The sequence below is a fragment of the Syngnathoides biaculeatus genome, chromosome 13, assembly GCF_019802595.1.
Source record: "Syngnathoides biaculeatus isolate LvHL_M chromosome 13, ASM1980259v1, whole genome shotgun sequence".
Taxonomy (NCBI): domain Eukaryota; kingdom Metazoa; phylum Chordata; class Actinopteri; order Syngnathiformes; family Syngnathidae; genus Syngnathoides; species Syngnathoides biaculeatus.
In genome coordinates, this window is record NC_084652.1 from 15,557,901 (window position 1) to 15,571,531 (window position 13,631).

General features: G+C 44.9%; 1 protein-coding gene across 3 annotated transcripts in view; it reads left to right on the forward strand.

Annotated features, from left to right (window-relative positions):
• The window catches only part of ankrd12 (ankyrin repeat domain 12), a 43,246-nt gene extending 29,871 nt beyond the window's left edge, over positions 1–13,375 (forward strand). For all 3 annotated transcript variants that reach the window (XM_061838587.1, XM_061838584.1, XM_061838586.1), the window contains 8 exons: positions 1,823–2,026; positions 2,189–2,331; positions 2,408–2,555; positions 5,692–9,812; positions 9,893–9,991; positions 10,395–10,538; positions 10,610–10,705; positions 12,297–13,375. In XM_061838587.1, the coding sequence (XP_061694571.1) occupies positions 1,823–2,026; positions 2,189–2,331; positions 2,408–2,555; positions 5,692–9,812; positions 9,893–9,991; positions 10,395–10,538; positions 10,610–10,705; positions 12,297–12,482 (5,141 nt within the window). In that variant the 3' untranslated portion in view covers positions 12,483–13,375. The remainder of the gene's footprint in view (positions 1–1,822; positions 2,027–2,188; positions 2,332–2,407; positions 2,556–5,691; positions 9,813–9,892; positions 9,992–10,394; positions 10,539–10,609; positions 10,706–12,296) is intronic.
• Positions 13,376–13,631: the final 256 nt, after the last annotated feature.

The window sequence follows — 13,631 nt, forward strand, 5'->3', positions numbered from 1 at the left end:
AAGTCGTCATTACTATAAAGGGAACAGAGCACGACTCATGTTTACATTAAACAAACAAAAACAACAGCTTTCATGCATTGTAGTATTTGTCTGGCTGGCACAGTCTCCCCAAACGTGTATACTTAAGATCACTTATAGCTACAGAAATTACTCTGCGGTAAATTGCAGTTGTTTTTCCATCCATCCATTTTCTGAGCTGCTTATCCAAACAAGGGTCGAAGGAGTGCTGGAGCCTACCATGGCTGGTTCCCAACCAATTACAGGGTACATATAAACAACCAACCATTCCTACTCACATTCACCCCAATGGGCAAATTAGGGTCTTCAATTAATTAACCTACAGCAGATATGGGTACTTTCTTTTTATTTTTCTATTGTTTGTGCTATTTACTCAGTACTTCAGTGATTATTTTACCGTGTATTTTTGACTGAAGTATTTTTTGGGAGGACTACTTTTTACTTTTACTCGAGTGACATTGTCAAGTAACAGTACACTTACTTGAGTGCAATGACCATCTCTGGTGCAAACATCCTTTGTTGCTGGGGTGACCAACTGGCACCAATAGGCAGGAGACTTCTTGGTGTGTCTTTTGGTAGGACAGGGCAGAAGGAGACTTGGGGGTGTGGAACTCTAAATTACAGGAGGTCAGACAAGGAAAGAGGTTAGCGAAGAAGAAGTGGGACACTAAGGGGACAGGAGAAGCAAAAGGAGCACATTGAGATGCGACATTGGGTAAAGATAGAGGTGACAAAGGCTAAACAAGAGGCACATGAGGACATGTATGCCAGGTTGGACACTACAGAAGGACAAAACGATCTCTACAGGTTGGTCAGACAGAGGGATAGAGATGGGAAGGTTGTGCAGCAGGTAAGGGTGATTAAGGTTAGAGATGGAAATGTGTTGACTGGTGCCAGTAGTGTGGTAAATAGATGGACCCTCCATTGTGATTTGCCACCTGCAGGACAGGTTAGATTTTAGTTAGTTTTTCGGCCAGCAAATGCTGGTTGAATTTTTTTTTTTTTTAAAAGATATGCCCTCAGGAGCGTGCCTATGTATGGTGCTGCTCGTCGTTACTTGAACGAAGAGTTTACTGACCTCATTTGTAAGGAATGGCATGAGCAAATTTTTAACATGGATGAAACAGGCCTTTTTTTGGAAGAGGGCACCTTTTCGTACGTTGTTCTTCAAGGGCTGTGTTTACAATCATCATGTGTGGCTGTGCTGCCGTTTAGTGAACGTAAAGCCTCTATTAGGCTCTCCTCCACTACTAATACAACCCTTTTCACCTCTCTCAAAAGGCAGCGTTGATGTATGAGTGTCTGTGTGAGTGAGACGGTACTGGGAAGACGGGGAGCAGCAACAGTGAGAAGGGATAGAAAAGCAGCGCAAGCGCGTGTTAGTGTATACAGTTTACAATTTTTGCGACCAGGGAGGAATAGACTTTAAGAGAGTACATATTGATGCTGAGCGTTGAAAGGATCTAATACGACCTTCTGAGGACCAAGGCATCTTCCCTGTGGCTCCCGACCACGGTCAGGTGACCATGGCAGGAAGGATTAACAAAGGTTCACAAATTAAAGATTTAAGTAAATACGTGTACTGTTGTAATCTTTGTCTCAAATATGTAATGTATACAGTAAATGCTGTTTACATATCTTAACCATTCTGGTACCCACATATGGGAAAATTCCTGGGGGTTGGATGGGTGGTCCTACTTTGTACTGTTTCATATTTCTAAGGGGACTCTGGTCCACATTAACTGCGAAAAACAAGGGATTACTGTATCCAATTTTCTTACATTCTCTCCTGGCTGTGTCACAGATTCTACACCCAACCACCCGTCACAGACCACGCCGGTGCCCAAGAAAGTCCCCAGCAGCACCTCGTCACGACAGAAGGACAAGGTCAACAAGCGGAACGAGCGTGGAGAGACACCCCTGCACATGGCCGCCATCCGGGGTGACGCCAAGCAAGTGAAGGAGCTCATCAGCTTGGGAGCAGACGTCAACGTCAAGGATTTTGCAGGTCCGACACCCCAGATTCGATAACATTCCACTTCACCTGTTTGTGATTTTTGATCTTCCTTTTAGGAATGCTCCTCTTCCAATGCCGTATCTGTTTAACCGAAAAAATATGTACTGTAAATTTGTACACACCTTAAAAAAATTGTTTTGGAATGTTGACCAGGTTGGACCCCACTACACGAAGCTTGTAACCTGGGCTACTACGATGTAGCTAAGGTGTTAATAGCAGCTGGCGCTGAGGTGAACACACAGGGTTTGGATGACGACACGCCTCTCCATGACGCATCCAGCAGTGGCCATAAAGATGTAAGACATGCACCAATTATTCGTTTACATCACATTTAGCTTTGGTTCATATCCATGTCCTGTGATTTTCGTCCAGATTGTGAAGCTGTTGCTACGTCACGGTGGCGACGCCTTCCAGGCCAACAAACGTGGAGAGCGGCCGGTTGACGTAGCCGACTCAGAGGAGCTGGAGCAGCTGTTGAAAGGAGAGACATTGCTCTCAGACCAAGATGAAAGCTCCTCAGGTACATGAAGATTAAACTTAGAGGCGGCAACGTATAACCACTGTTCGTATTCCAAAAGGGCTTTCTCTGGAACACATTTTCTGAAATTCCAAGTTCTAGAAATGTTTACACTGTTCCAGAGTCTTGTTTTCACCTTCCTCTTCCTTTGTTGTGTTCTCAAGTGTCTGTAGTCCGCTTCTAACTGAATAACTTATACCGCTGTTTTTGAAACGTTTCAAACGTTTAACGTTTCCTTGTTTCACGTATTTTACGCCCGCCATTATTGAATGAGGTACTTATCTGGTGAGCTTGCGGGGTAACAAATGTAATAGTCGTGCTCACCATTATTCTTCATTTTTTGCATAACCTGTCATCATATCTTCATAAATAAATGTAAATGTACCAAACTTTTATCATCAGGATCTTTTGATTGGAGGTCGAAAGTAATTTAACAAAGAGGGGAAAAAAAATCAACATGGATATTGTAATTTCAAAGAAAGAGCGAGAAAACATGCAGCAATATTGGCACTCCACTATTTCCACACTATTTTGTGGCACATGGGGGCAGTGATGACGGCCTCCGAGTGTTTCTTGTATCCATCTCCCAAGTTTTTTTTACACTTCTCAGATGGTATTTTCCTCCCACTCTCCCTTCGCTGTTTGTTCAAACTCTTGAACATTTCCATGGTTCTTTTTCCCAGTGGCAGATTTCAGCTCTCCTCAAAGGTTTTCAATTGATTTGAGACAAGGAATCATTGCTGATCGTTTTAAAAAAGTCCATTTTCTCCTTTTCAACCATTCCCATTTTGCATGTGCTTGGGGCTTTGTCTTGCTGGAGGATCCAAGATCTTTGCCTCAGGCCAAGTTTTCTTACATTGGGTTTTAAGATGTATTAATGATGTTCTTATTTCATGGTATCTGTTATAAAGTCAAGGCCTCCAGTACCAGATGTTGCAAAGGAGTATTATGGATCCTTCACCATGTTTGATTGTTGGAAGGGTGTTCTTTTCCTTAAAGGCTTCATTGCACTATCTGTAAACATACTGTTAATGTGCATTGCTAAAAAATTTAATTTTTATTTTGTCTGTCCATTAAGTGGCAGCACAGTGGCGCAGCTGTAAAGTGTTGGCCTCACAATTCTGAGGTCCAGAGTTCAATCCCGGCCATGCCTGTGTGGAGTTTGCATGTTCTCCCCGTGCCTATGTGAGTTTTCTCCGGGCACTCCGGTTTCATCCCACATCCCAAAAAATATGCAACATTAATTGGACACTCTAAATTGCCCCTAGGTGTGATTGTGGGTGCGACTGTTGTCTGTCTCCATCTGCCCTACGATTGACTGGCGAGCAGTTCAGGGTGTACCCTGCCTCCTGCCCGTTGACTGGTGGGATGGGCTTCAGCACTCCCGCGACCCTTGTGAGGATAAGTGGCTAAGAAAATGGATGGAGGGATGTCCATAAACAATTTTTTTTGCCTCTTTTGTATCAAACAAGTTCTCTTTAGAAAAATGTTGTTACCCTTGAATGATTTTCTTCAGGAGACTATTCACATTTACTACGGCTACTTGAACTTTATGGGTGCCAGTAATGGTGAGAACAACTGTAACTTTCCTGTAAAAGACTCTAGTGCTGTGGATCTATGCGTAGTGCGTTGAGCCATGGCGTATTGGGCGGATCAAACTTTGGTCTTACTATCTACTAGCCTAGATGCTATTAGCAGGCAACTTTGCAGTGCATTAGTATTCCAACTCGCCATTGGCTCGCTGCATGAGCTGTGTGCGGGTTACCACAACAAAGACACTGTATTCTAAATAACATACTCTAAATAACAGTCCAAGGAATATGTATTCTTGGGTTGCAGGCATAGCTTGATGGCTTACTGGTGATGTAGTGGTAGAAATGGACTATTAAGTAACTCACAATTGCAGAGAATACCCACAGACTGCACTCTGTGCTTACAGTTGTGCTCATAATTTTACGTAACCTGGCAAAATTCATGATTTCTTGGTTATTTTTCAAAGAAATAAACTGTAACAAAAACCTTTCTGTGACACAATTTATTACGTGTTTAGTCTTGAAATCTGACACCAGAAACTACACAAATGAGCTTGATCAAATGTTTGCATACCCCAGTTTTTAATACCATGTACTGCCCATTTTATCATAAATGACAGCTTGGAGTCTTTGGTGGTGGAGGCTTTTTATTTTCTCTCATGGTAAACCTCCACATTCTTCTTGGCAAAAGGGCTCCAATTCCTGTAAATACTTGGACTGTCTTGTCTGAACTGCTCACTTGAGATCTCCCCGAAGTGGCTCAATGATATCGAGATCGGCAGACTGAGATGGCCAGTCCAGAACCTTGACTTTATTCTGCTATACCCAATGACAGGTTAACTTGGCTTTGTGTTTTGGATAATTATCTGGTTGGAATATCTAAATGCGTACCATGCGCATTTTCTGGGCTGATGTGTGCAAATTTTCCCTCCAGTCTTTATTTATTTATTTATGTTATAAAACGCTGCATTCATCTTTCGTCAATTTTTACCAAATTTCCCATGCCTTTGCAGCTAACACATCCCCAAAGCTTCAACAATCCATCTCCATGTTTCACAGTACGAATGGTGTACCTTTCATTATAGGCCTTTTTGACTCCTCTCCAAATGTAACGTTGACAATTGTTCCTAAAAAGTTATATTTTTATCACTTCACGCCAAATGATTTTGTTGCAGGTGTTTTGAGGCTTGTCTTTGTGTTGTTTGGCATAATGTAATGTAAATATCGGGTTTTTTTTTCTTTTCGTGGCATTGACATGGTAATGGCTTTCTTCTGGCAACTCGACTATGCAGCCCATTTTTCTTGAAAGTAAACGGCCTCACCCAAGCACTAACCATGAGCTAAAGACAAGTTTTTTTGTGTTATCATTCATATTCTCTGAAAAATGGCTGAGAAATCATAAATTCTTCCAGGGTATGTAAACATATGAGCACAACTGTACTGTTCTGTCTTTGCACATTTTCAGCACTTCAAAGATATTTGATGTAGTTAAAAATATTACAAATGACATAACGGTAGCTTTAAAAGTAGGATATATGATGCCACTCTTTTGTTAAGTTATATTGTGCAGGTGTACCTAATCTATAACCCATTTCTTTGTTTTGCAGACTCCGAGGACCCACCTTCTGTCAACCCATCCAGCATGGATGACAACATGGACGACTCAGACGCTGAGAAAGACTCTGACATGAAAGCCAAGTCAGCAACTTGTGTGCCGGACCTAGACGAGTACGAGTTCAAGGATGAGGAAGAGGAGGAGGACCTCAGTAAAGCGCTCAATGACCGACACATCCTGCGGCGGGAATTGCGGCAGAGGGAAAAGGAGGACAAAGAGCGCAACAATGTGGCGGGGAAGCAAAGTGCCAAGGGCAACAGCTCCTCCAAGTCCAAGAAGCCCAAGATCCCACGCATACACTGTAGTTCAGACACGTCCAGCGATGAGTTTGAGAGCCTGCCTGAAAAGAGGAACTCGCCTACCTGCTCCCAGAGATTGGAAGGCATCATGACCAAAAAGGACAGCAGTGAGCAGAAAGACAAGGGTAAAATCAAGAAGAAGAACAAGAGCCAGAATAAAAATAAGGAAAACCAAGAGAATGGGAAGGAGAACAGCAAGACACTGGTCCTCCAGCTGGCCACCGTTTCAGAAAGCATTGACAAAGGCCGCGAGGAGGACTCTTTTAAGATGTCCTTTAGCCCCAAAGATGACTCGTCTGTCCACCTTTTCCACTTGTCGACCATTAAGTCTCCCAAGCTCATCCACGGCCTGACCGACAAGCACACACTGCTTAAGCAGGAGAACAGCTCATGTCCCACCGACACCATCAAGTATAACCACTACTCAGACACTGATTACTCCACGGAAGGCTCAAGCACCAAGGCCCACAAGCACAAGGAGAAGAGCAAGCACCACCAGAGAGACGGCGAGCACGACGACAGCCACTCCAGTCCGTGGAGGGAGGTCACCGCCCCAGACAGTACCGAGAGCACAGTGCGTAAAATAGACCTGGATGTAAAAGCAGCAAAGAAGCACAAACTCAAACACAAAGAAAAAGACAAACATCGGAGAGATTATGAGGCGGAGCGCAGCCGTCACAGGCAGAAGGATGCCAGGAGAGAGGGCCACAGGAATCTAGAATTTGACAGGGAGTTCTGGAAGGAGAACTTCTTTAAAAGTGACGAGATGGATGATGCGCTACTCATGAAACGTGAATCGGAGGAGCAGAGGACATCTGACTGCTCCCCTTTCAAGGAGGAGAAGAATGCCAAGGAGAAACATTCCAGTGGAAAGGAGAGGCGGCTAAGGGAAGAGCGGGACAAAGACAAGGCAGTAAAAAAAGAACGCAGGGAGGAGAGACCGAAAGAGCGAGACGACAGAGGCGACTGTGGCGGGCGGATTCCAGATGCTGAGCCGCCACAGAGCAGCAGTGTGAAAGAAGAGACGGACGAGAAGCCCATAACCCTCACTGGTGATCAGGAACATCTGGAGGCCACGCGTGAGAAAACAGACAAGCGGGTCCCAGGAAAAGAGAAGGAACCGGAAAAAATGGAGAGAAGGCATCCGGATAAGGAAAAAAAGATCAGGTCGGAGCACACAGACAGAACAGAATCACAGAATCATTTGGAGCGCTGGAAAGAAAAAGAGCGCTCCGGAGCCACATCCTGCCATTCGCCAGGTGATAAAAACTACAAGGAGAGTGACAAACTCAAGTCTTTATCTGCTGCAAAGAAACACGAAGACAGCAGGAAGAATCGTGACAAGCTTGACAAACGCTGCGATCGAGATTACAGTGTCACAGAACACAAAGAAAGGGATCGCGGGAGTTCTGATAAGAAAATTAAGCCTTTGGAGAAAACATCAGATCACAGCAAATCTGACCGCTCCAAGGAAAAGGACTGTGAGAGGAAAAGAAAAGACAAGTTAAAAGACGGAACCTTTTCCTCAAGTTCAAATCTAAAAGTTCTTCTGGAAGAGAAGAAGGCTTACCTCTCTGAGGGTGGCAAATCCTTGTTCACAAAATCCAAGGAGGAGGCTGTGAGGACACCAGAGAAGGATCGCGACCGGAGGGAGCGGGAGAGAGATCTGGACAGGCACAAAGACCGACACAAGGACCGCTCCCTGCAGGCCAAGATTGGGAAGGTCAAGCCGAGCGAGAACGATACTGAAAAGCCCAAGCAAAAAACCCCCACTCCTGGAGCACGAGATGCCAGGCCTAAAGAGAAGCGCTTGGTGAATGATGATCTGATGCAGACCAGCTTTGAGCGCATGCTCAGCCTGAAGGATCAAGAGATTGAGCAGTGGCATCGGAAGCACCTGGAGAAGATCAAGCAGAAGGAGCGTGAGAGGCTCAAACAAAGACCTCTGGTGGACCCTGGAAAATCCAGGCCAAAAGACAAGACTAAAACAGACACCTGCTTAACCAAAGAGCTCATGCGCTCCAAAAGCTCTGAAGCTTCCGACACCCACGGCCGAGAGAAACCTGTGAAGGACACCTCCAGCTTCAGGACCATGTCCCTGGACGGAAAGACCCTGCCTTCCATCGGCACCAAGGTTATGTCGGCAGTTGAGAACTGCTTAAGCAGATCCCCGCGGCCCGAGGGTGAACACTGCGGTCTCATGTCTAGGTCCATGTCCCTGGTCTCTGTCGCCAGTTCAGAGGACTCCTGCCAGGCTGCAATGTTGACCCCCAAGCATGTGGAATACGACTCTGACATGAACCTGGAAGCAGCTGACTTGCAGCCTACGTTCTTGCAGTCTTCCCTTGTCATCCAGGCCACCAGATTGCCGTCTGTTTTAGATAAGGACTGCGTCGTTCTTCCGAATGCCCAACGCCCAACACTTTCCAGCAAACACGAATCTACATACCTCAGGGCCATTCTGGACGAGGATGCCAATGCATCCACTGAAACAAGGGTGGCTGACAGTCCAAAGAAGCCCCACATAGAGGGTTCACAAACACGGGAGGCATCAACTGAAAGAGACGAACCAGAGGTTGGTCCACAATCCTCAAATTCCGAATCTGTCACAGAGTGTAAAGATACTGCTGGCAGCTCCTCACCAAACAGAGAGCTTCCAAATCTTATTCTGTGTGGTAGTCCTGCAATCAAACCCACTGATGCCACTATCATGAGAGATATCCCCTGTCTAGAAAGTCCAACTTCCCAACCAGATGGTGTTAACAGGGACTCTGACCCACCATCAGTGTCTCTGTCTACAGAACCACCAGAGTTCACGAACCCTGAAAGCCTCCAGCCTGGAGATTCTGTCCCTGTGTGCATTCAACCGGTGGACTCTTGTGCATCAGCCCAGCTTTGGGACCAGAAGGAAAAAACAGTGACTGCCGATGCTGCAGAACACCAAAGTTTGGAAAATGCCCCTGAGGGCCTCAAGATAGAGGCAACAGAATGTCCAGTACACACCACCAGCGTGACGGAATCCTTACCAAGCACAGATTCCAGATCTTCTCAAGAGAATTTGGATCCAAGACCTGATGTAGTCACCTGCGATGCTCCAATGGAGGTGTCTGAAGACAAGTCAGGTCTTGCTAAGGACCATGAGATCTGCAACATCCAGCAGAACCCTGACAATCCTCAGAATTGTTCACTTGACGTACATTTAACTGCAGAGTTTTCCTCAGAGTCACACTCTGAGTCCATGGACGTGGAAGCCTCGGATAGGAAACCAGAGTCTTCAGCTGAAGAGTTGAGTCTGGCTGCTATGCAGCCAATAGGCCACAGTGACATGAGCAGCAGCAGTAGCTGTAGTAGCACTAGCAACAGCAGCAGTAGCAGTAGCAGCACCTCGGGGAACTCGTCCCCCCAGTCCGGAGAACCGGAATCTGACTGCTGTGGTGCCAAACTCAAGCTCCGCTCCTCAGACGAGGACCTACATGTGCCGCATCCACGTAAAAGAAAAATGCTCAAGCCAACCCCGTGCCAGATTGGTCCAGCCCTCCAGCAGGACCAGGAACGGGAGAGTGGCGAGCCTGTGCAGCAGCAGTCGCTTGCTGCTATCGTGGCATCGGTCAAGCTGGAGGAGATCGAACCCTATCAGACAGAGCGTGCCAACCCATACTACGAGTTCCTGCACATCCGGAGAAAGATCGAGGAAAAGCGAAAGGTCCTGTGTAGTGTGGCGCCGCAGCCGCCACAGTACTACGACGAGTACGTCACCTTCAACGGCTCCTACCTCCTAGACGGCAATCCACTCAGCAAGTTGTGTATACCAACGGTAAGTCCAGACAAGTGTCTTTTATATTGTACTTCAGAATGTAGAACTTGCGATTCAAAATCTCTAACTATCGTGGACAGATAACTCCGCCACCCTCGCTACCTGAGCAGCTGAAGGAGATGTTCAAAAAGCAGGAGGTGGTCCGCATGAAACTGCGTCTACAGCACAGCATCGAGAGGGTGAGGCATAATTCACTGTTTTAGTCCACTTTTGGATTTATCACACTGGACTAGTCGCTATTAAATCTTGAATAAAGCTAAGTAGAGACGATCAATCAATTATCTATCGTGCTTGTGCTTCATTAGTGTGAACTGGAGCCTGTCCCAAAGTGACTGTGGGAGAGAGTTGGGTGGACCCAAGATTAATTGCCAGGGACATATAGAGAAGTATTGACACAAAGATTAACTCCTATGGAAAATTTAAAGGGAGGCACAGAGTCCTCAAATGAAATCGATGCAAACATGAGAGAACAGGGAAACTATAAATAGAAAGGTCCGAGCTGATAATTGAAACTGTGCCTAAGTCTTGCGAGTTTCCTGACGTCACACGTGGCTCTGGTTTTTCCTTCTTCCCTTGACACAGGAGAAGCTTATTGTGTCCAATGAGCAGGAAGTCCTACGTGTGCACTACCGGGCGGCAAGGACACTGGCAAATCAGACACTGCCATTCAGCGCCTGCACCGTGCTTCTGGATGCCGAAGTCTACAATATGCCACAAGACGTTCAGGTGAAAACCACAAAAGCGAATAGATACTCTTTAGTTTGCAGCTACATGACGTGAGCGTGTTTGCTTTGCAGAGCGACGATGGCAAAACATCAGTGAGGGACCGATTCAACGCTAGGCAGTTCATGTCCTGGCTACAAGATGTCGACGACAAGTTTGACAAACTCAAGGTCAATTGTAACATCTCTTAGAAAAGTGCTACCTAACATCTGAGTGAATGGGTCGACTTGACTTGTTCATAAATATTCAAATACATCCTTGAGGGTGGTGTCCTAGCATTTACTGGCCATAATTTTTTTTCATATATACTGTATATATAAATGGGTTTATTTGTAGCAGCACAGTGGCTCAGCTGTAGATGGTTTGGCATGACATTTCTGAGGACCAATTGACCCCTCCATACAGGGCACTTAACCACGCCTCCTGAAGTTACATCACCCCACGTGTGCTAACCTCAGATAAACAATTAGCAAAAATGGCGGCACAGGAAGAAAAGACTAGAGCGAAATTGTCCGATTTACCAGCTGATTTCTCACTCGCATTCTTAGTGAACAGTGAAATATTGTTGAAAAGCAGACAACAGGGCTTCATGTATTTCAGCAAGGGGTATTTCAATGGTATTTCCATGCATATCAACGGAGAAACCATCGATATTAGCGCGAGATCTTTCCGGAGTCAGAGGAAGACTGAGAAGCCACATAATATAATATATTATAACCCAAAGACGAATTCGTCATTGACAGTTTCCTATTTTCGTGTTACCTATCACACTTGTGTGCAGAATCTGTATGTGTATCTGTATAGCCGTTTGTGAACCGCCGTATGAAGGACAAGAAGGCGAGGCTTGATTTACGAGTTGTTTCTCTCGTTTTCTTTGTGTAACGTCACGCGCTCCCCTCAATAATTATTCTTGAATTAGTGCCGAAGCTACGCAAGTCCCGACCGAGTACGACAATCACTACTTTGGTGTCCTCAAACATCCTTCCTTCAGTCTTGGTGTCTCTGTGCATGTCGAAGGCTTTTAGGACCCGCTACTCCGGTTTAGGTTAGCTCGGTAGCCGCCAACAGAGACACCTTTGTGCAGTCAGATCATCGCAAAATATCGCTCAACACAGATCAAGTGTGTCAATCAGTCACACGTAGCTATGTTATTCAAGCGAAGAACTGCTAATTCATTTATATGAGACATGTATTGAAAATCAAATATAGGGCTTACCTTCGTGCAAACATACCTGCTCCGGTTGATGGGTTCTGTTGATCATGCGGTCTTCCACAAAGTTTGATCCATCAAAGACATTTTTCGTACTGGGTCTTCGGTTTTGGAAAGGGTATGAATTGAACTCCACCAACTAACCTTTCAGGATACCTGTCGTCACTATTACAAAGTCCGTGACTACACCTCTTAACCATATCTATTGTTAAAGAACCCAAATACGCGATAAAACGCTAACAAAAGCTATACTGGACCATGCAACGTTGTCTGAGGGAACAGCGGGTGCAAAAAAAAGGGGCGTGGTTTATGCAAATCTCTGGCCTCTGATTGTTCAGCGACGCGGATGACGCAATTTCTACGGAGGGGTCAATTCCAGTCGTACCCTACCTCTTCCCCAAAGATAGCTTGGTAGCATCCCCGTAGCCCTAGTGAGGATAAGAGGAGTGGAAGATGAATAAATGAATTGGTTTATTAATGCAAATACATGTATAGTAATAAAGTGAAAAGTGCAATATTCCAACAGACATTTTCCTATCTTCATTTTCCAGACATGCCTGCTGATGCGTCAGCAGCACGAGGCGGCAGCGCTGAATGCCGTGCAGCGCCTGGAGTGGCAGCTCAAGCTCCAAGAGCTGGACCCGGCCACCTACAAATCCACCAGCATCTTTGAGATCCCTGAGTTCTACATCCCGCTGGTGGAGGTCAACGACGACTTCGACCTCACGCCCATATGAGGGAAGCCGACGACACACTGCGCTCGTGATCGCCGCTACGTAACGACGGCGACCGAAAACGCCAAGCACTTAAAGGGGCCGTGCGCTCAACCAGCGCAGTGGGGATCACTTAGAAGCGCCAGCACGATGCAGGTCCAGGATAACAAAGGGTCAGCCAGCGCAGGATGCTGGGGCGCCAAAGAGGACGCCGAACCCTCCACCGTCACCATCTTGACGCGTTAAGCAGGGTCACTTACACACACACACACACAAAAAAATCACAGTTGAGTGTGAATATTTTTGTGTACAGATTGTGGTCTTAATTTTCTAACTTATTTTATACATACAAAACCTTGTGCATTTGTACATAGCAATAAAAAATCTGTAATTATTATTGTTTTAAAAAGCGCTGTACGAAAATCAACCAACAAAAAAAGTACTAGATATTTTGACTGTAAATGTCTCCAGTTTTAATGGACCAAAGTGTTTGTTTTTGGTGTGTTTTCCTCCGTGATGTCCTCGTGTGGTTTTTCACTGTCTTTTTTTGTCCCTTTGCCCCCCTCTGTCGCAATTTGATGCTGTGCATGCCTTTTTTCAACCTCACCGGATCTTTTTTTGTTGTTGTTGTTGTGTTTTTTTCCCCCCACGTTTACTCGACTCCTCGTCGTGTGTATGTGTTTGGGTGCATGTAGTCCTGCGTGTGCTTTCGAGTCTTTGGAGGAGCGCGAGGGAATAAAAAAGTTAAAAAAAAAAAAAAAAAAAAAAGCAAATGTTGACAATTTCAACATAAGATGATGACAAAAAGCTATTTTTTCAACATAATGCCTTTTGATGAACGATAGTTCTAAAAAAAAATGTCTATTTTAATATTTACTTGTTACATGACCTGTACATACTTGTAATATATATAATTGAATAAATTTTATTTGTTGTGAAACTAAAACTTGTTTGAGCTGCGATTTTTAATTTTTGGTAAGTGGAATTTTTTTAACAAACATTTAATTGCAATATATGCACGTCAACATGGATTAAAAAAATGTTTAAAATTTTTTCATTTAAATATTTTTAATTTTAAATCTTTGTTTCGCACACAAGTAAGCTACATTCCTGGATTTTCCTTATGTATTTTTAATACAAATAATCAGCGTTAAATAATTAAACAAAATAATA